Source organism: Anopheles arabiensis, chromosome 3 (assembly GCF_016920715.1).
Source record: "Anopheles arabiensis isolate DONGOLA chromosome 3, AaraD3, whole genome shotgun sequence".
In the NCBI taxonomy this organism is placed as follows: domain Eukaryota; kingdom Metazoa; phylum Arthropoda; class Insecta; order Diptera; family Culicidae; genus Anopheles; species Anopheles arabiensis.
The window spans coordinates 77,296,500-77,319,352 of record NC_053518.1 but is presented as its reverse complement, the minus strand read 5'-3'; the positions used below and the strand labels follow the sequence as shown (position 1 = coordinate 77,319,352).

General features: G+C 39.2%; 1 protein-coding gene across 1 annotated transcript; it reads left to right on the top strand.

Annotated features, from left to right (window-relative positions):
* The first annotated feature begins 1,986 nt into the window (after positions 1-1,986).
* On the top strand, positions 1,987-20,032 carry LOC120901192. Its single transcript, XM_040308900.1, has 4 exons — positions 1,987-2,176; positions 9,258-9,389; positions 9,486-11,579; positions 19,991-20,032. Exons 3-4 carry the CDS (start codon positions 9,495-9,497, stop codon positions 20,030-20,032), a joined length of 2,127 nt encoding a protein of 708 aa, XP_040164834.1. The 5' UTR covers positions 1,987-2,176; positions 9,258-9,389; positions 9,486-9,494.
* The last annotated feature ends 2,821 nt before the right edge of the window (positions 20,033-22,853 follow it).

The following is a 22,853-nucleotide window of genomic DNA, read 5'->3' as shown; positions in this document are numbered from 1 at the left end:
CATTTCTCACAGATACTAATCAATGATTCCCAGCGCTTTGAGGTTCTCGAAAGCTCGCAGTATCGGATTCTGTTCGGAGTCTTCGACGGTGTACTGACCTGGATTTTGCGAGTGTTAATCTTCACAAAAGTGGTTCACGTTTCACGATCACAATAAGAGAGGATAATGCGACATTTTCATCACCAATATGAGGGCAAACAGGTGACGCAGATGATTGAACATTTGAAATGAGATTGCTGCCTGTAGAGTCCTGGATATTTTGGTGTCGTCCTGCAGCAATCCAGACATCAACAGCTCACTATGCGGCCAATAACGATCAGCCAATCAGTCTGGCGGTGGCCCGCGATCCACTGGTTACCCGTACCAACATACCACGGAAGCTGCTGCAATTAATTTTAAGCTTAACTGTACTTTTTGAATCTTTATGCTGTTTAGATCACTTCATAAATATTACACAATTTCACATACGTGAGGGCGATATTCTGTCTGTTCGTTTGACGAAAACATCCTTGTCGTCTTTCGTCCAACGCCTACATCGATGAATCGCTATGTCGGTGCAAAGTGTGCAAGAAAACAAACACGGTACAAAAACCATCCAAGTTATCCGCACCTAACATCAACTCACTAACCAATTTCGTCTCACTATAGAGTGAAAAAGTAACGCTCTATAGTGAGAGATTGAAAATGAGAACCTTTTGTAAAATTTGTTATAGGATTATCGGCCTCAGCACCATTTTTCGATCGAAAAAATTCGATAGGCGCTCACGTAAAACTGACAGTATAACTATTTCTTTCATTCTCCTGCATGAAGTCGATTCCCATCGAGTTCAGTACTTAGTGTAGGCAAACCATTTTCTAAAATATTTAATAAAAAAATTTTATCACCCAAAATATTGAAAAAGAACCAGAACAATTACCAACTTGCTTTTTACATAACGTTTTTAAAAACCATTAACCTTGATTTATGGCATTTTTCTGATATTCGAAAATTTCCGCAGCTCAATGAGTTGCGGATTTTTCGCCATACAAAGCGGAACGATCGAATTTTTGGAGCATAATTCATTTTGCTCGTGAGTGTCATGGTATAACAGTTTTCAAAAAGACCAGTAAAATGAACACCTTGGCGGCGAAATGAATGTCAAATGACACCAAAATGACAGCCGGATCGATCGAATTTTTACGATCGAAAAATTGTGCTGAGGCCGTATGCATTAGTTTGAATGAAAATATCAAAATGGCTGACACATATTAGACACACAAATCAACAATCATATCAATAAAAATGGATTGCATTGGCTTAAGATCAGCAGGACTTTCCTGATCACAAGTTCAGACGATTTGTAGTGCAATATGTGTGCTAAGATCGTTTTAACAGCACATAGTTTTAGGAAACGCTTGCGCAGACTAACAAGTTTTAAGATTCTACGCGTACAGGCAGCGCCAGAGAAAGGCGCTGGTAGAAAGACGGTCTAATATCAGATATTAAAGGCCATTCGATTGTGATGGAAGGTAATGGGCTCATGAAATAACCTAGGCCAAACGCTGTTCGATCCGATCCGAAAAGCTATAAAACTTTATAATATTATCTTAGGTGGCTTCCAATATGATTGGCAATGTAGAAGCTTTAGTGTGCACTTTTGTGGACGCATGCTTGGAATTCTGTTGCGTGTCCCTCCATCCGGGCCATCGTTCGGTGTTATCGTTCTTTATACACTTTACTTTATGGCGGGTTTAAAGTATCGGCGTTTATCTCATACATTTGCCAGGCATTTTATAGGTTGATACGTGCTCGCCTCTGTTTCTTCATAGTAAAGATGTTCTTCCAATATTATTTACGAAAACCAGTCGTTGGTATCAATAAATGGTCCAAATATCAGATAACAATATTATACGAATTCCGTTTAAATTTCGTTATCTAATCGTCCAAAACCAGGTGATACAAGCCCCACCAGCGTTAAATGCCATACAAACCGTTGAAGAGCACGCACCAAGCAATAGGATTTAGCACAGCAATAGGAACTTTGGACCTTCACATAGTTGTGCAATACTTGAAATTTGTAAGCAATAATGCAGTGGTGTGTCAAATAAAAAAAAATACGTGAAGTGAAAGTTCATTACTGTGCATCAGTCAATGTTGATTGACTAACGTTGTTTAAACTATCCGTAACAGTACTGTGTAAGTAAATAATAGTTATTTTCAAGGTCAATATTGTAACATGAGCTATATGACGGTATGCATGATTTGAAATGTTTGCTCATGATATTATAGTTGCTAAAAAACGTGTAATATTTTGAGCAGGAATAAGTACCTTGTATCTATGAATCTTGGATGTGCCGCAATTTTGACAACTGTGCAACAAAGGCATAAGCTCTTTTTGATACGACTGGCAAACTCTGCGGTGGCGGCATTGTTTTAGTCCGTTGAATTACTTAATTCGACATTCATCAAGTTATGTGCCCGGTTGTAGCTGAATATTGGTTGTCGCTGACAATGTGCGTTATTATGAGATAGAGTTGCGTAGAAAAAATGGCTGTTGAATGGCATGTAAAGGTTTGTTTGTTGCATGGCAGTTTCAGGTGCAAACGCTAATAGAGAGAAAAGAAGTATGGGGCACCATCCAAGAAAACGAATCGAAAAGCTCGTACTGCATTTACTATTCTCGTGGACGGTAATCTGTCGTGCTTTATGAAAAAGGCTAAAAACGATAGGGGAACTAACGTGGGATAATATGTGCGCCTATCAGAAAAAGGCAACGTTTAGCAACCAAACTGGGCTTCTTCAGCAGTTGTGTGCGACAAATCGGGCTGAAAATAGAAGCATGAGACAACACAGCAGCACAGAACAAACTGCAACAAGAGAGGAGCATGTAAAAAACAAATTAAGTACAGTCAGTCCATAAAGTATTCGTCTAGCTCAGGGGTCTCCAAACTTTTCTGTTTGCGGGCCGCATTACTTCACATATAATGGTGTTGAGGGCCATTGTTCAGTTGCCTGTATCTAATGCAAACGTTTAAATTTTGTCTTTATAAGAAAATACTTTAAAAATATACAAATCTTCTACAGCTTTCTAATATTTAAACTTGAACTACGTCGCTGAAAAGCAACACTTACATTTTCTTTAAATAAGTCACAATAATTAACTAATTATTTTAACCTTCACAAAGATGCCACGGTCCGCATAATAGGCTCTCGAGGGCCGCATGCGGCCCATAGCCGTAGTTTGGAGACCCCTGGTCTAGCTGAATATTTTACAGAAAAAAGGTAAATTATGGCTGCAATAGACATGGCCTGGCAAATGTAATTATAAGGTTTGATAAAGGAACCTTCAATACACACGTATTGCTAAAAAATAACCCACGCGTCTTACAAGACTTGTTCCAATTAATCTTTGATAAAAATGTACCATTTTCGGACCACGTGGCTAAGTTCTTTTAGAAAATTGGCAACTGATATTGAGAGTCTAATAAATCGTTTTCATCAGTTTGATTTCAGTTGGTTTGGTGTTTTGGGCAAATGACAATGATCTGTATGTTCTCCCGCTCGACTGACCTTCAGCCATGTGGTACTTTTTAAGTACAATTCAGAACTGGGCCTGAAAGTACTTAAAAACTGAAAGAATATATTTCACGATCTCTTTTCCTGTCAATTTGAACCATTTTTCTTGGTCACCTTTCCTCACTGAGCCCTAGTATCATGACACCATGGTGCTACCGTTACACGAGATTTTGCTGCTGAATCTTATTGGACTTTAGACTAGACTTTATAAGACTGTTTTCGCTATAGTAGATGGCGATGATTTAATATGTTACTAGAGCCTAATTTCAAATGAATTCATTAATTATTTTATGCTTCGTACCAGATTTGGCCACATTCGTCGGATAGTATTACCCCAAACAAAACATTTTTTCTAGTAACTCATCCGTTCAAGCCATATAATAACCAGACACAATGAATTGAAACATGACCCACCAACCAAATGTGACTCATCTCTTTTTGTGATCTTATTGGGCATCATAAAATGCACTAATTCCTGTTTTATATTTGATTTTGTGGACATTAAACCGCTTCCTTCGTTAGATAAACGGCAAAGAATGGCTACTTAGTTCATAGTTTGACACAAAATTAATGTCACAAACATGGCGAAACGTTGATCAAATGAAAGAATGAGGCCTCCCACATGTATTGTAACCTTCAAAACTTGGTAGGATAGGTTATGCATAGGATTAAGATATGATCTTTGCCATCATGCTCCTTTCCTTTCCATTCCTCCCCCGCCTTTAGTGTCTCTCTGACCGCTCGAAGTAGAATTGAAACAACAGAAATGCATTAATTTAGAAGGAAGTCACCTGCAAATTGATAATAATAAATTGAATTCGTGTTTTCGTAGTGTTTCGTAGGCCAGCGTAAATGATTAAAAAGCTTGATAGATGAATATTTTTTGCGCGCCAATCGTATGACTGTTTTTTTAGATAATTTGGTTGCTATTGCAACCATAAAAAGTTATTTTTAGCAATACGAGTGTATTGATGATTTCTTTATCAAACCTCATCATTGCTTTTACCGCCCTATGTCTGTAGAGTCCAGCACTTTTTGATGTGTGTACGACGAATAGTTCTGGCATCTGTGGCGGAGCTCTCAATAAGACTACAGTCGATAGCTTTGCGGACAGCTGTATCGAGAGCTCATATTATGAGCCCAAGCGATGCTTTCTCGCTCTTTGAGGTTTCTGGTCTGTTGGCTAGAACGAGGAAGCACGTTGATTTTGTTACTTGCGACAGTTACCGAGAAAGCGAGAAAGCATGTTGGTTTTGTCGCTTCCCGCTGGGCAAAGCGACGGAAGAACTCATTGCCTTTCGCGCATTTTCTCATGCCTTCTTTTTCCTTCCTACGGCAAATTTGTCAAGCTGCTCGTCCCTGGCTCCGCATCATACCCCTCGCCTGAGCGCGCTGTCGAAGGTTTAGTTGTGTTGGTGCGCCAGACGGCCAATCGCTGTCATCCGTCGTCCGTGCTTTTTCCCTCCATAGCGCTATCTCTTTCTCGCGTATGGCCAATACTCAAGAGTTGCTGTGGCGTTTAAAAAAGCCGTTAACAAACATTGCGGCGATGAAGTTGCATTTTCACAAATAAAACCAAAAAAACGCAATGAGTTCAAACGCTGCAATGTAAAAATGACTAACGAATCGCTAGCTCACGGTGGAGGGTTTGCTGTGCAACGCGCAGAACCCTGATTCGCATTAACACGTTCAGCTCTGCGCTGATTTTCATCAACTCTCCGTTCCGCCGGCATCTAGAACGCAAGCTGATTGTGAAACCTGTATAGTGGAAAGTCCACATTAAAAAAAATATATTTTATTGCCGCTATACACTGTGCATCATGTAGCATGTTAGAAGGTCGTTGAAGCATCAAACATGTTCAAATTAAAAAAAAAATAGATTAGTGTTAGACGTTCTCCAACGCTTGTTTGAAATAGGCTTCTTCACCCTCAACTGGCAGGGGCATCGAATGGTCTCATCAGCAGCGGCACGAAATAAAATAAACCATCAATACACCGATAACACTTCAAATCCCAAACCCAGCTTCTCCCGCATCGTCTCAAGGTCACACACAAATTAATAAATGCTAACACCCACCCACCAATAACAAAACACAACCGCAATGCACACAACTAAAGCTTCGACAGGCCGCTCAGGCGAGGAGGGGAATGAGGTGGAGCAAGGGACGGGGGTAGCTCGACGAGAGCTGCTTGACAAATTTACCGTAAGAGGGAAAAAGAAAACATGAGAAAATTCGCGGAAAGCCTGTTTATTTCCGTCGCTTTGCCCAGCGGAATGGCTTTCTAAGCTCGTGTAGTCACTCACCATCAACATAACACATCGAAAGCTCTTTTGAGACATTATTTCTCTATCCAATTCGAAAAACAGCTGTAGCAGGCGAAGTTTTCAAAGATGAATTACAGTTCTGGGAACTGTACTCAAAAGCATTTGAATAAATGCCTATGATCGGGACACCCGTGACGCTTGTATTACCTACCATGACCAGCAAGGGAGGAACGATTGAGAAAATCCCGGAGCACCATGCATAAATGTGATAAAAGGTATACAATGAATGCGGTCCATTGAAAGGTGGACTTCATTTTAAAGAAAAATGACCAATTTACTAGCCAATATTAGCTTATATGATGCTAAAATCATTTGATTTAAGTTATCACAGGTCCATCGACTATTTTGAAAGATCATCTGCTTAATACATAACCAAGGCAATGCGCTCTACGGTCCGGGATTAACCAATTTAAATATCAGAGTAATGTTGCAGAGGGCATTATTGTTTTTTTTCATAACTAGTTAAGGCCCGGTAAAATCTACCGGATGTCCTCAAATTTAGAATTATTTTCAAACTCTACACGTTCAGTGACAACAACCATAACTCAAACACCTATTTGTTCTTATGCGTTACACCACAAATGCGTTAACCTTGTAACTTCCTGGACAGTTCTTACTGTACTTTGCAGAAACGTTAAATATCGATGAGGCTACTTTCGAGCCAAGCCATGCAATTTTGTAATTTTCGAACTGATACATTCCATGCCTCTGTTGACACAAATGTATAATTTTTTGATTATTATTTTTTAGTTATCGGCGTGATTTTTTGGAAAGTATAGCTAAGTAGTAACCTCAACAACGTGTGCATTGAAAAACGTATTGATGTGCAGTGGATTAAAAAATAGGGTGCCGCTAATACATATACAACATGTTTGGATCCAATCCCAATTGTGTACTTAAAAACATACAATTTTTGAAATGCTCACTTCTGCTTCAATCCATTTTGTGTTTTTTGTGCCCATAAATGTAAGATTGAACTATCAAAATATCATATAGCACATGGTTCGAATTCCATTTCTACTCTTTTTTTCGACTTATGTTTCATACGTTAGATAATAAGTAATAGATGCTTAGAAAATTTTCAATGTTAATTTTCCCGGTCTTTAATTTCATAAAGTTCGTTTTCAAAATCACCGTCAAAATTTTATTTTATTATCCTGAAACTGGTTTTGAAGTAAAGAATGCAATTGGTATTTGTGTATGAAACAAATGTTATTGTTGCGCCAAATATCAAATTTCAACCGTGAACATATATAACATATAACCCTGATATAACCATTCCAAAGGTGTAGTTCTAATATTCCAATCTATACTGTTATAGAAACCGGTCTCGTGCTACAGTCGTCAACTCGTACGACTTAACAACATGCCCGTCATGGGTTCAATCCCCAAATAGACCGCGCCGCCATACGAAGGACTGACTATCCTGCTATGGGGGGGAATCAATTAGTCACTGAAAGCCAAGCCCACAAGTGGGTACTGGCAGGCCTCGACCGACATCGGTTGTTGAGCCAAAGAAGAAGAAGACTGTTATAGAAAAGAATGGTTCAACACTGTTATAGCCTTTCCAGACCAATTAACTACTTTATTTACTCTTGCCGCCCCAAATTTTTCATATTTTGCTTCTAATTTGACGTGTCCTTAATTATAACGTGGTTGTTCTTGATCAACACCATAGTACGGTGATAGCATCACATGGTAGATATCACTCTTGATCGAACTCGCCATCACTCTTGATAGAAACAGTCAGAATCTTTTCAGCTCTCTTGAGCACGTTACAGTAAGCATAGTTTCATTGTGGATCATTCTGCAGTTGATGCTGATCCGGCTGAATGCAGTGCGCACGGTTGTTTCACCTAACGCGCAGTATGTTGCAGTTATGTTGCACAATGAACCATCTCTCCCTTTTGTACTTTGTTCCGGAAGGACTTCCTGAAATAGTTAGTTTTCCCGCCCGTGAGCAAATCGTTACATATCCAATTTTAACTTTCAAGCCATCAACATCCGCCGCTTTCTTGCTCGCAATTTCAGCAAGGCTTTTTAGCATATGGCCGCTTAGGGTCTCTCGGCTACAGCTGCCTCTTATTGTCATGCGTTGTCCTTGTCCCGACTCAGCCAATATTGCGGAGTAGTAGATTTGAGGGAGTAGTAGATTTGGGGTGATCCCTTGGTACGTGGTCATCAACTCGAACGACTCAATAACATGCCCGTCATGGGTTCAAACCCAGAATGGACCGTCCGCCCGTAGCAAGAATTGAATATCCGGCTACGTGGTAATGAATTAAGTCTCGAAAGCCTGTATAGGCCGGCATGTCCGCGTAGGACGTTACGACAAAAAGAAAAAAGATTTGAGGGAGTGTACATGTTCGACGTCCTGGGTATAGCAACCCGTTTTACAGGATATTATGTACCACACTTATCTGCCGATGACGACGGTGTATGTAGTATTCGAAGAGCTTAAGCACCAATAATGAGTATGGTTGGCTTTATTAATGATTCAATGAATTGAAATATCAACCATTTTACAATTAAGCTATTTTGCATAGTTTTCAAACATGTTTTTTTTTTTAATATTGCCTTGAATATCTTGATTTATAATGGGAAGGGGTATGAGATGGGACACTTTATCATCAGGTGGCTAATTTGCAACTTTAATTATTGAAAAAAATCATTATATCCAATACCATGTGTTTTCAAATCGATTTGTGTAAACAAAAAATCTAAGTAACCATTGCCCTCATTACCCGCGGGCTGGCAGTGTGGCATGGAGCAAGTCCTCTCGCAGCAACGCGCGTTGCTAAGAGAGCTCTGCTCTCACCGCTTTCTCTCTCTCACTGAATGGTTACTCTCACGTCATTGTGGCGATTTTCGATTTTATATATAGTAAGATTTTATAGTAATTGAGACATACATAAAATATGCAAAATCATAGAGGGTGATAGCTTTACCATCTGCCCCAGGCTTGTTTAGCTAACATCAGACGAAAGCAACGGAACTTTATGAACAAAAGTACGTGTTTCGTAATTATGTACTACTCCACCACTACAACAACAGGATGAGCATGTGTATAGCAATAGAACTATGAACTACTTTCAATCATTCATCTCATCGTGAGTCGTCCTATCAAGTTAGGAGTTATTCAAGGAACCTACGGGGCTTGAACCCATGGCGGGTACGGTATTAAGTTCTACGAGTAGACGATTGTGCGACGGGATTAATTAATGTATTATTCATGATAATAATTAGTATCTCAATTATAATCATAGCTTTTATAGGTTTAGGATTATCTTTCAACCCGAAGTGTGTTTGAATGTTAATTAAGTGAAAAACGTTTTTCACATAACTTATCATATTTTATTTTATCAAATATCGTAGGATACAGTACAAAACGATCCAATGGAAACATGAGTCAGCTTTCATCACGTTTTTTGAGGGCCAAGTTCTTGCGGAAATCTTACCGAGTCTAACATCTTGATTGTTTTAGGAAGCTACTCATCTTTATCAAAGGTAAAAATACGTTTCCACATAAAACGAAATTAACAGATCTTTTATCATTCAACCTTAAGCTGCAGCCGTAATATGTTTATTTTACATTGCTTTCAGCAACGAAATATGGCCCCTACCAATAACAAAAGATCCCCCTTACAAGGCGCCGTTTACCACATTCGATTGACGATGATCATTCTTTTCCGGGCATTCGCATTGCACCGCCAAGGAAAGTTGCCCCAATTTGAGTTGAAGATGGAGGTTCCAGATGCAGGAAAGTTCGACGACCTGGTGTTTCGCTACACATCGCCAACGATACCGGAAGGTACTGTCTACATACAAGCTAAACATAAATATCCATCCGAAAAGCCAACGAAATCGAAAAAAATACATCCAAACCATCCGTACACACCAACGCGAAAAGAGCGACCAGCCATTACGGAAGGAACGCTGCTCACGAAATGGAACTCCAATGGGCCATTTTCAATTTCAAAGTACTTCATTTCGTACCTGGAAGGATATGAAAGATCGACCACAGGTTCGCATACATACTTGCTGTGCACTAATGCAACGATTGACAACAAATTGAAACCAAAATTAACATTACGGCCACAGGACAGCAGCGAGATACTTTCCTTTTGCGACGCCATAGGAGCAACGTGTTACAGCTTCAGCCTTGAGGAACAATTTCATGCTCTGAGTGATGCATTACGGCAAGCAAGCTTAGAAAAGCTAGGACAGATGCTCGTACTACATGTTCGTTACGACAAAGAAATCAAATCGAATTATTCTTCGTTAAACGTATTCGTCGATCTGATTTCTGTGTGTGTCGAGGAACTAGAAGGAGGCACAGGGAAGTTTAAACTAAGCCAACGATTACTAACTGCATGTGAGTCATCACTCTTGGGGAAGTTGCGAGCTGTTCTTAAGAGTCAATATGATAGGCTTATAAGAGCGAAGCAGTGTGACGATAGTTGCGTGAACTGGGAAGAGATGCAATTCATGATCGATAAGTCCTTCTTTCAAACCAAGGGTCCTCCGACTTCCACGCACGACGAATCATTTTTCTACGATCAGGTGAATCGGGTTATACAGAAATTTTACAAAGAGTTTATGCTTGTTTGTGGATCCTTGAACGGGGACCAGCTACACAACAGTGTTCTAGAAATAATGCCACACTGGGTCGACGATAGAAAGACAGCGCATAACATTATGTTCATGCGACTGTTTGATTCGATGAGCTTGTCCCAGCCTATTTCTATGGATTTAAACTATTTGAAACAACAGTTTATCAGTATGAAAGTGAATTATAACTTTTCTAGATTCCAAATTGAATCACAGTGTGACCTTAGTCGATGGCAATATATGTATCGATACATTGTGGTTCGATCAGATCGACTTCAACACACTGAACTGTACGAGTTTCTCAGCGATGAGTCCGCTTATGAACGTTACCAATATTATACCACATTGGATATCATAGTGTACTCCCTTGTTGCATCCCAGACCGTTGCATTGCTTCAATGCAATGCATTATTCATACACTATGCAGCGAGTGATTTTGAGGAAGATATACGTGATGTACTCCGTGGTTTATTTGAGTTCATTGCAGAAGTAGATCCAATCTCTTACACCATTATAATAACCATTGATCGGTCGAAGAAATCGATATTGCCAGAAATTCAAAGATATGCCAAAGAATATAAGATAAAGTTTATAGTAATCGAAGAAGTACTTGAACCACGCCCGGATGAAGATTGTTTTTACGTACGTGATCTAACCGAAGAGGCAAGACAAAAGCTGTACGCAAAATATTGCACAACAACATTAAATCTTTTCGGAACCACGATATCGCTGAGTGGTATTGTAAATGATGATGATGGCTTAAGCTTCGTGTGTAAGTTCTTGTACAATTATGATGAACTAGATTACATTAAATATATTGAATCGAAAGAACAGAACTTTGAAGCAATCAAGCCAAGGTATATTTCGCGCACCGTTGTGCCATATGATGGAGAAAATGAAAAACAAGTAGAAGAACAGGAGAATAATTTTTATTTCACTTTTTGGGTCGAATATCAAACAATACTCTTGGACAATACTCTGTTCCATAGCGATAAGTTTTCTCAAATGGTCGCATCGGTTTCATCCGCAAATGATGATGTACAATATACCATTCCTGATGTTTTCAAGCAGCACGATGAAACGAAAGTACATCTATTACTTGATGAAGCTGGAGCAGGAAAGTCAACATATTTCACATGGCTTACACATGCTTTATCGATCGATGATCCATCACAGTATGTTATTCAAATGAATGCTTCACAGTATTGCACCGATTACAAAAGATGGCAAAAATCTGACATCAAGCTGCTTGATGATACCGCCATCGTTCGATTTATTTACCGTTTGATCCATCTTACCCATTTTGTTCCAAACGTTTATAACTTTTCGATTGAATCAACTGATGTGTTCCGAAACCAAGCTGATCATGCTGCAGAGCTATTGACGTTAGTCAACAGAACACTTTATGTCAATACATGTAAAACAAAAACGTTAGAATTAACATTTGCACAGTTGATCGAGCTGAAGGTTTTCCAGCAAAAGTTCAACCAAAAACAACTGATTATCTTATTCGATGGGCTTGACGAGACTGCTCCTTTCTATAAAGAGTTCGTAGTGCAATTCTTTGGAAGGCTTGCAAGTTTGGAAGGTATTCGAGCTCTGTTCATCTCAACTAGACCGTATGACTACATGGAACAGCTAAAAAGTACATTTTCTAACTGCAGAATGCATTATCTCAAGCTTTTATCACAGCACGATCAGCTGCAATTTGTTCACAATTATTTGATGCACGAACTAGAAGGTTATAAACAATGCGACGAGAGTAAGCGGGATAAGGTTTTAGCTTGCCTTTATTGCGTGATAGTACAAGATTTAGGAAATTTAAAGCGTATACCTTTATTTCTTAACATGGCATGCATTATAAATCTACCAATAGTACAAAAAAACATGAACTTAACGCGCCGTACTATTCCAAAAGCGATGTTTTATAAAACAAAAGTAGATCTTTTATCACTTATCGAAAATTTCATCAATCAAAAACTAAAAATTTTATGCAGTCACAAAAATGGACTACCAGAATACATCTTAGACTACCCTCACCAAAAGGCAATAAACGATAAGTTTTGGGATAAAATTAAAAAACGACACATTTTATTAGCCATGCTGGTAATGTTTGACCAAAAGCAAAGAGAGGTACTTTTGACATCAAATGAAACCATCCAAATAAATAACTTCATAAAAGAAGTACGTGAGGGCATTGAAAAAACAGGACTCATTACACAAATCCATGATGAAATTCCTCAGTTTACTCATCGAATATTTGCTGAGTACTTTGCGGCTTGTTGGATGAACGATAACAAGAACCGCATGAGAAACGAGAGTTTCTTCCATTCGTGGGCATATTGGAATCCTCAACTGGATCAAATGCGTGACTTGTTCAATCGAATCATTCTAAGAGAAAGCAAAGAACATGATCTTCACATGGCTGTTGTTAATCAATCATATGATCTAGTTGACGAGATACTGACAAATAATCCATCAGCTGCATTGGTGAAAGATGCTGTTGGCCGATTGCCTCTTCACCTGGCAGTTACGTACCCATCATTGAGAATAGTAAACTTGTTGCTCGATAAGATGTCTATTCAGTCCATTAACACAACAGACCATCTGTTTGGATGGAGTGCCTTGGATTACGCATTCGCCGCACGATACAATATTACAGTACCAAGAGTATTTTCAGCTGGAGCGACAGTCAACGAACAGATACTTCTTCAACAGATACTTTCTAACAACTTGCGTCATATCTTGATTGGCATTGGGTATTATGGAGAATGGCTTCAGTTAAACGAAAGCTCCAAACCAATTGCAAATCGTCTTAACATTCGTGTTGTCGAATATTTACTCCACGAAAAGCGTGTTGCCATCTTCTCTTGTCTCAAAGAACAAGATTCAAAAAAAGTGCTTGAGTTTTGCATAACTAAAGATTTCCTGGAAGTATTCAAACAATTTGTATTGCAAATCAACGATCCTGCTAGGATTTCTGAGCAAGAGTTTAATCGCTTCTTCAAGCTAGCAATTAAAAACAATGCTCACAAAATAATAGTTCATTTTATCGAAGATTGTGACATTCCTCTACCTCAAAGGAACAACATCGCTGGGCTTATTTCTGCTCTCAAATATACCATACAAAACAACAAGCTTACCTCATTCAAAGCTATCTTTCAACAACTCTGTATTCAACAAAACATTCCTATGAACGAGGAAACTGATATTCCCGAGGACTATTTTGCTCCAATCATTCCACCACTGAACGACAATCTTTCTCCTGAGGTATGTTGTGTACTCTCATCTAGCAACGTTCGACTACCGTTGCCTGAATATGATGCAAAAGATATCCTGCATGATGGATACGTTCTCGAAGCTCTTCTGGCTTATTCAGTTCACGAAGGAAACGTCCCCATGCTCAGATACATTCATCTCAAGACCAATATGACCATCACCAACAGACTCATCGCAATGATCATGAGATTACTTCCAAAAGATGAAGATGATTGCCACAAGAAATCGATGCCTGCATTCATGTATCTTCTCGATCATACAACAGATCTGGACATTGTAGATGACGAGGGTCGAAATCTGCTCCACATGACTGCTCAAAATGGTTGTTTCTTCATGATGCATTGTTTGACTTCTAAGGGATTTGACCCGGCTACAGTAAACGCATCAAATGACTGGAATGTGTTTCATTACATTGTTTTGAATGAGGAAGAGAATCGCTCTGTTAAAATCTTGGAGTATTTGTTGAAACATTGCAGAATGGTTTGGTTTGATTTGTTGGATAACATGATACACAGGAACGACCGTGAGGTAACTGAGAACTACTCCATTCAAATTGATGGAGCTCAAGACACAACAAATACGATCAGGCTAACCAAAAACCAATACGGTTTGCTGGCATGGATGTTTTTGATTGACGAACAAGCTATAGCGAAGCTGTTGGATAACCTTGAAAAACAGGAAGCTTTGGAATGTATGAAACTCATAGCTGAGAGCAATGAAAAGACTTTGTTCATCAAAGAAGTTCGAAATGACATTCCCCAGTTTACTCATCGAATACTTGCTGAGTACTTCGTGGCTTGCTGGATGAACGATAACAAGAACCGCATGAGAAACGAGAGTTTCTTCCATTCGTGGGCATATTGGAATCCTCAACTGGATCAAATGCGTGACTTGTTCAATCGAATCATTCTAAGAGAAAGCAAAGAACATGATCTTCACATGGCTGTTGTTAATCAATCATATGATCTAGTTGACGAGATACTGACAAATAATCCATCAGCTGCATTGGTGAAAGATGCTGTTGGCCGATTGCCTCTTCACCTGGCAGTTACGTACCCATCATTGAGAATAGTAAACTTGTTGCTCGATAAGATGTCTATTCAGTCCATTAACACAACAGACCATCTGTTTGGATGGAGTGCCTTGGATTACGCATTCGCCGCACGATACAATATTACAGTACCAAGAGTATTTTCAGCTGGAGCGACAGTCAACGAACAGATACTTCTTCAACAGATACTTTCTAACAACTTGCGTCATATCTTGATTGGCATTGGGTATTATGGAGAATGGCTTCAGTTAAACGAAAGCTCCAAACCAATTGCAAATCGTCTTAACATTCGTGTTGTCGAATATTTACTCCACGAAAAGCGTGTTGCCATCTTCTCTTGTCTCAAAGAACAAGATTCAAAAAAAGTGCTTGAGTTTTGCATAACTAAAGATTTCCTGGAAGTATTCAAACAATTTGTATTGCAAATCAACGATCCTGCTAGGATTTCTGAGCAAGAGTTTAATCGCTTCTTCAAGCTAGCAATTAAAAACAATGCTCACAAAATAATAGTTCATTTTATCGAAGATTGTGACATTCCTCTACCTCAAAGGAACAACATCGCTGGGCTTATTTCTGCTCTCAAATATACCATACAAAACAACAAGCTTACCTCATTCAAAGCTATCTTTCAACAACTCTGTATTCAACAAAACATTCCTATGAACGAGGAAACTGATATTCCCGAGGACTATTTTGCTCCAATCATTCCACCACTGAACGACAATCTTTCTCCTGAGGTATGTTGTGTACTCTCATCTAGCAACGTTCGACTACCGTTGCCTGAATATGATGCAAAAGATATCCTGCATGATGGATACGTTCTCGAAGCTCTTCTGGCTTATTCAGTTCACGAAGGAAACGTCCCCATGCTCAGATACATTCATCTCAAGACCAATATGACCATCACCAACAGACTCATCGCAATGATCATGAGATTACTTCCAAAAGATGAAGATGATTGCCACAAGAAATCGATGCCTGCATTCATGTATCTTCTCGATCATACAACAGATCTGGACATTGTAGATGACGAGGGTCGAAATCTGCTCCACATGACTGCTCAAAATGGTTGTTTCTTCATGATGCATTGTTTGACTTCTAAGGGATTTGACCCGGCTACAGTAAACGCATCAAATGACTGGAATGTGTTTCATTACATTGTTTTGAATGAGGAAGAGAATCGCTCTGTTAAAATCTTGGAGTATTTGTTGAAACATTGCAGAATGGTTTGGTTTGATTTGTTGGATAACATGATACACAGGAACGACCGTGAGGTAACTGAGAACTACTCCATTCAAATTGATGGAGCTCAAGACACAACAAATACGATCAGGCTAACCAAAAACCAATACGGTTTGCTGGCATGGATGTTTTTGATTGACGAACAAGCTATAGCGAAGCTGTTGGATAACCTTGAAAAACAGGAAGCTTTGGAATGTATGAAACTCATAGCTGAGAGCAATGAAAAGACTTTGTTCATCAAAGAAGTTCGAAATGACATTCCCCAGTTTACTCATCGAATACTTGCTGAGTACTTCGTGGCTTGCTGGATGAACGATAACAAGAACCGCATGAGAAACGAGAGTTTCTTCCATTCTTGGTCATATTGGAATGTTGAATTGTATCAAATGTGTAACTTGTTCAATCAAATCGTTCTTAGAGAAAGCAAAGAAAATAATCTTCATATGGCTGTTGTAAATCAATCATCAACTCGAGTTCGCGAGATACTGACAAATAATCCATCAACTGCATTGGTGAAAGATGCTGTTGGTCGATTGCCTCTTCATTTGGCAGGTGCGAACCCATCATTGGGAATAGTAAACTTGTTGCTCGATAAGATGTCTATTCAGTCCATTAACACAACAGACCATCTGTTTGGATGGAGTGCCTTGGATTACGCATTCGCCATACGAGCCAAAGAGTATATCGAAAAACTATTATCAACGGGAGCGTCAGTAAACGAACAAATACTTCTTCAACAAATACTTTCAAACAACTTGTATCAATTGTTGTATGGGCTACATTATTATGGAAAATGGCTTCAGTCAAACGAAAGCTCCAAACCAATTGCAAATCGTCTATACATTCGTGTTGTCGATTATTTACTCAACGAACAGCGTGTTGATATCTTCTCTCGTCTCGAAGAACTAGATTCTAAAACAGTGCTTGAGTTTTGCATAGCTAAAGATTTGCTGGAAGTATTCAAACAATTTGTATTGCAAATCAACGATTCTGCTAGGATTTCTGAGCAAGAATTTAATCGCTTCTTGAAGCTAGCATTCGAAAACAATGCTCACAAAATAATAGTTCATTTTATCGAAGATCGTGACATTGCTCTACCTCAAATGAACAACATCGCTGGACTTATTTCTGCTCTCAAATATACCATACAAAACAACAAGCTTACCTCATTCAAAGCCATCTTTCAACAACTCTGTATTCAACAAAACATTCCTATGAACGAGGAAACTGATATTCCCGAGGACTATTGTGTTCCAATCATTCCACCACTGAACGACAATATTTCTCCTGAGGTATGTTGTGTACTCTCATCTAGCAACGTTCGATTACCGTTGCCTGAATATGATGCAAAAGATATCCTGCATGATGGATACGTTCTCGAAGGTCTTCTGGCTTATTCAGTTCACGAAGGAAACGTCCCCATGCTCAGATACATTCATCTCAAGACCAATATGACCATCACCAACAGACTCATCGCAATGATCTTGAGATTACTTCCGAAAGGTAAAAACGTATGCCACAAGAAATCGATGCCTGCATTCATGTATCTTCTTGATCAAACAACAAATCTGGGCAGTGTAGATGATGAGGGTCGAAATATGCTCCACATGACTGCTCAAAATGGTTGTTTCTTCATGATGCATTGTATGATGTCTAAGGGATTCAACTTGGCTAATGTAAACGCATCAAATGACTGGAACGTGTTTCATTACATTGTTTTGTATGAGGAACATAATCGCTCGAGTAAAATCTTGGCGTATTTGTTGAAACATTGCAAAATGGTTTGGTTTGATTTGTTGGATAACATGCTACACAGGAACGACCGTGAGGTAACTGAGAACTACGCCATTCAAGTTGATGGAGCTCAAGACACAACAAATACGATCAGGCTAACCAAAAACCAATACGGCTTGCTGGCATGGATGTTTTTGCTTGACAAACAGGATGTAGCGAAGTTGTTGAATGACCATGAAAAACAGGAAGCTTTGGAATGTATGAAACTCATAGCTGAGAGCAATGAAAAGACTTTGTTCATCAAAGAAGTTCGAAATGACATTCCCCAGTTTACTCATCGAATACTTGCTGAGTACTTCGTGGCTTGCTGGATGAACGATAACAAGAACCGCATGAGAAACGAGAGTTTCTTCCATTCGTGGTTATATTGGTATGCTCAACTGCATCAAATGCATGACTTGTTCAATCGAATCATTTTAAGAGAAAGCAAAGAAAATAATCTTCACATGGCTGTTGTGAATCAATCACTTGTTCGAGTTCGCGAGGTACTGACAAATAATCCATCAGCTGCATTGGTGAAAGATGCAGTTGGTCGATTGCCGCTTCATTTGGCAGTTACGCACCCATCATTGGAAATAGTAAACTTGTTGCTCGATACGATGTCTATTCAGTCCATTAACACAACAGACCATCTGTTTGGATGGAGTGCCTTGGATTACGCATTCGCCATACGAGCCAAAGAGTATATCGAAAAACTATTATCAACGGGAGCGTCAGTAAACGAACAAATACTTCTTCAACAAATACTTTCAAACAACTTGTATCAATTGTTGTATGGGCTACATTATTATGGAAAATGGCTTCAGTCAAACGAAAGCTCCAAACCAATTGCAAATCGTCTTTGCATTCGTGTTGTCGATTATTTACTCAACGAACAGCGTGTTGATGTCTTCTCTCGTCACGAAGAATTAGATTCTAAAACAGTGCTTGAGTTTTGCATAGCTGAAGATTTGCTGGAAGTATTCAAACAATTTGTATTGCAAATCAACGATCCTTCTAGGATTTCTGAGCAAGAGTTTACTCGCTTCTTCAAGCTAGCATTCGAAAACAATGCTCACAAAATAATAGTTCATTTTATCGAAGATCGTGACATTGCTCTACGTCAAATGAACATCATCGCTGGGCTTATTTCTGCGCTCAAATACACCATACAAAACAACAAGCTTACCTCATTCAAAGCTATATTTCAACAGATCTGCATTCAACTAAGTATTCCTTTGAACGAGAAAGCTGATATTCCTGACGACTATTGTGATTCAATCATTCCACCACTGAACGACAATCTTTCTCCTAAGAAATGCTGTGTACTCTCATCTAGCAACGTTCGACTACCGTTGCCTGAATATGATGAAAAAGATATCCTGCATGATGGATACGTTCTGGAAGCTCTTCTGGCTTATGCAGTTCACGAAGGAAACGTCTTCATGCTCAGGTACATTCATCACAAGACCAATATGACCATCACCAACAGACTCATCGCAATGATCTTGAGATTACTTCCGAAAGGTAAAAACGTTTGTCACAAGAAGTCGATACCTGCTTTCATGTATCTTCTTGACCATACAACAGATCTGGATAGCGTGGATGATGAGGGTCGAAGTCTACTCCTCATGACTGCTCAAAATGGTTGTTTCTTCATGACGTATTGTTTGGTTTTAAGAGGATGCGGCCCGATTTTGCAAAACATATTGAATGTGTTTCCTCGCAGGGTTTCATATCTTATAATGTCCTTGTTGATCTCTTGGGTGAAAGCTAGCAAAGTGATGGAGTATGAATGGAATGTTTTTATGTTTTGTATGATTTACTTGTATTTCGTCTTATTAGTCAATGCAGCAATTTTCCTCTTACGCTAAGGGGAATTTAAATAGTGTCTATCATAGTCGTACCTCGTGATTATCTAATTGCATGACAAACATTTTCCACTTAGCGGATCGCATTGTATCACGAACACTGTCCATTGGGCTAGCGGAGCACAACTGGACACTTGAACGAACTTTGAATACCCGCGAATTGGTACGGTAGCTGATAAGGTTGATACGATCGACCAGCGGATCGATCACTCTCTTTTTACGGCGACCTTCAAAGGATAAGGTATTAATAAACCATTTACTATTATCCCCCTGTTTCTCAGTTTGTGATAACGAAAGGAACGGCTTCGTGCGAAAACACCTAGTGGTCATTTGATGCGTATAGCAAATAATGTTGCATCAGATAGGACGTAGATAACAATTGCATACAGAATAGTTATTATAGAATAAATATGATTGCGGGCTAACTACTATATCCTGCTAGCAATCCTAACACATATGTTTAATGATCAATTATGTTTGAGAAGCTCCAGAGTGAGCTTTAAAAAAGATATGTGTTGCTTCGTGAGTAGCACTCGGTTCGTTGAGTCGCAAACGGTAAAGATAATTTTACCAACTGTCGTTTATTTGAGCAGTTTGAAAATTTGTGTTCTTTTCTGTGTTTCCGCGTTCTAATTTGCAACTATTTTTCGGTTAGCGATGACGCTGTTCTGTTCTCGATCAGCTGTGCGAACTTGACCCTGGTTGAACCGCTTCCTGATTGGTCCTATTCTGGGAGAACTAATTGTCGCACAAACAATCCTGTCGTCCCTTTCTATGTACATAGTACGCCATATGTCGGGTAAAGTGGGAGTTAGGTCGATCTGCTCTTGACAGATTGATGTTTACAAATATTACTTTCTGTCTACATCCACACGGTCGATATTGTGTCAACAAGATGTTTATTGTTCAAATACAAAACTAATTTGCTGGATTTTAAGTTTCGGTGCTGCTTGGGGTTCTCCGTCTGCCGGTCACGTTGTCTACCACCTAACGTGATCATGTTCGTTCCTTCTGTATGGTGTCGTCTGCATACCGGATGGTCCATCCGATCAATACGACATTGCACGTGGAGGTTCCGTTCGCGATGTACGCCGGTTGTCGTGAAAACCCACTTCCAATATGGTTCCCACTGGAACACGACACCGTTTGTGTATATATAAAACCCCATGCACTGAAATCATCACGTTGTAATTTAAAATAATCCAATTCTCATTTCTACAGCGCTAGAAAACAGCACTAAATGGATGCAAAACGAAAGTTTCTTCCATTCTTGATCGTATTGGAAACCTCAACTGTATCAAATACGTGACTTGTTCAATCGAATCATTCTAAGAGAAAGCAAAGAACATGATCTTCACATGGCTGTTGTAAATCAATCACTTGGTCTAGTTCGCGAGATCCTGACAAATAATCCATCAGCTGCATTGGTGAAAGATGCTGTGGGTCGATTGCCGCTGCACTTGGCAGTTATTTACCCATCTTTCGAAATAGAAAACTTGTTGCTCGATAATAAGTCCGTTCAGTCCATTAACGCAATAGACAATCTGTTTGGATTAGGCATGCGCTAAACGATACCAAGATACAACCGAAAAACTTTTATCAGCTGGAGCGACAGTCAACGAACAGATACTTCTTCAACAGATACTTTCTAACAACTTGCGTTCGATCGTGACTGGCATAGGGTATTATGGAAAACATCTTAAGTTTAATGAAAGTTCCAAACCAATTGCAAATCGTGTTAACATACGAGTGGTCGATTATTTACTCAACGAACAGCGTGTTGACATCTTCTCTCGTCTCGAAGAACTTGTTTGTAAAACTGTGCTTGAGTTTTGCATAACACTTGATTTGCTGGAAGTTTTCAAACAATTTGTATTGCAAATCAACGATGATTCTAGGATTTTTAAGCAAGAGTTTAACCGCTTCTTCAAGCTAGCATTCGAAAACAATGCTCACAAAATAATAGTTCATTTTATCGAAGATCGTGACATTCCTCTATCCCAAATAAACAACATCGCTGGGCTTATTTCTGCTCTCAAATATACCATACAAAACAATAAGCTTACCACATGCAAAGCTATATTTCAACAGATCTGCATTCAACTAAGCATTCCTATGAACGAGGGAAACGATATTCCAGACGACTATTGTGTTCCAATCATTCCACTATTGAACGAGAATATTTTTCCTGAGGTATGTTGTATACTCTCCTCTAGCAACGTTCGATTACCGTTGCCAGAATATGATGCAAAAGATATCCTGCATGATGGATACGTTCTCGAAGCTCTTCTGGCTTATTCAGTTCACGAAGGGAACGTTTCCATGCTCAGATACATTCATCTCAAGGCCAATATGACCATCACCAACAGACTCATCGCAATGATCATGAGATTACTTCCGAAAGATGAAGACGTTGGTCACAAGAAATCGATGCCTGCATTCATGTATCTTCTCGACCATACAACAGATCTGGACAATGTAGATGATGAGGGTCGAAATCTGCTCCACATGACTGCTCAAAACGGTTGTTTTGACAAACGGTACATTGTTTGACCTCTAAGGGATTTGATATTGGGTCATTGACCATCCGAATGACCGCCATTAAGGATAGTTTGCCTGAGAATCAATCTGACGAGTAAAGCGATTACTAATGAGTTTGGCAAATTCTGAAATGGTATCTTGGGTTTTCGAAAACTGGAAAATCTGATTTTAATCATTGATTTCTTTTAACGTTTGGCAGCATAGAGCGGTCTTATAAATCGCTTCTTATTCGTCTTCTTATTGCGTTATAAGAATGTGTCAAGCAGCTTTCAATTCTGTTGGTGTCGTAGTTCTCAATCATCAACTGATGATCTTTATCGACCTTTTTATGTTAGGAGTCCGCTTGTATTATATCCATTAATTGAAACACCAAACAAATGCATCCAAATGGACGTTTATTGTTACCAAATGTATTGCCGTTCTTAAATATGACATTTTGCTTACTACCAGCACTTAATTGGTAATAATTTCTTACACTTGAGAGTGAACATAGACCACGAAAGCCCTTAGCTTAACAAAAATAGCTAAAGAATATGTGAAACCAGGTGCTGTACTAATACATATGTGTACAACTTTTCAAATGCAAAGCTATGCAATTTATGC

Bases quoted from the DNA above. Each gene is read 5' to 3' on its own strand.
- LOC120901192 (XM_040308900.1), top strand. From the start codon at position 9,495: ATGGCCCCTACCAATAACAAAAGATCCCCCTTACAAGGCGCCGTTTAC. The intron at 11,580-19,990 runs GTACATCTATTA...CCTGTTTCTCAG, and splicing joins AGCAGCACGATGAAACGAAA to TTTGTGATAACGAAAGGAAC.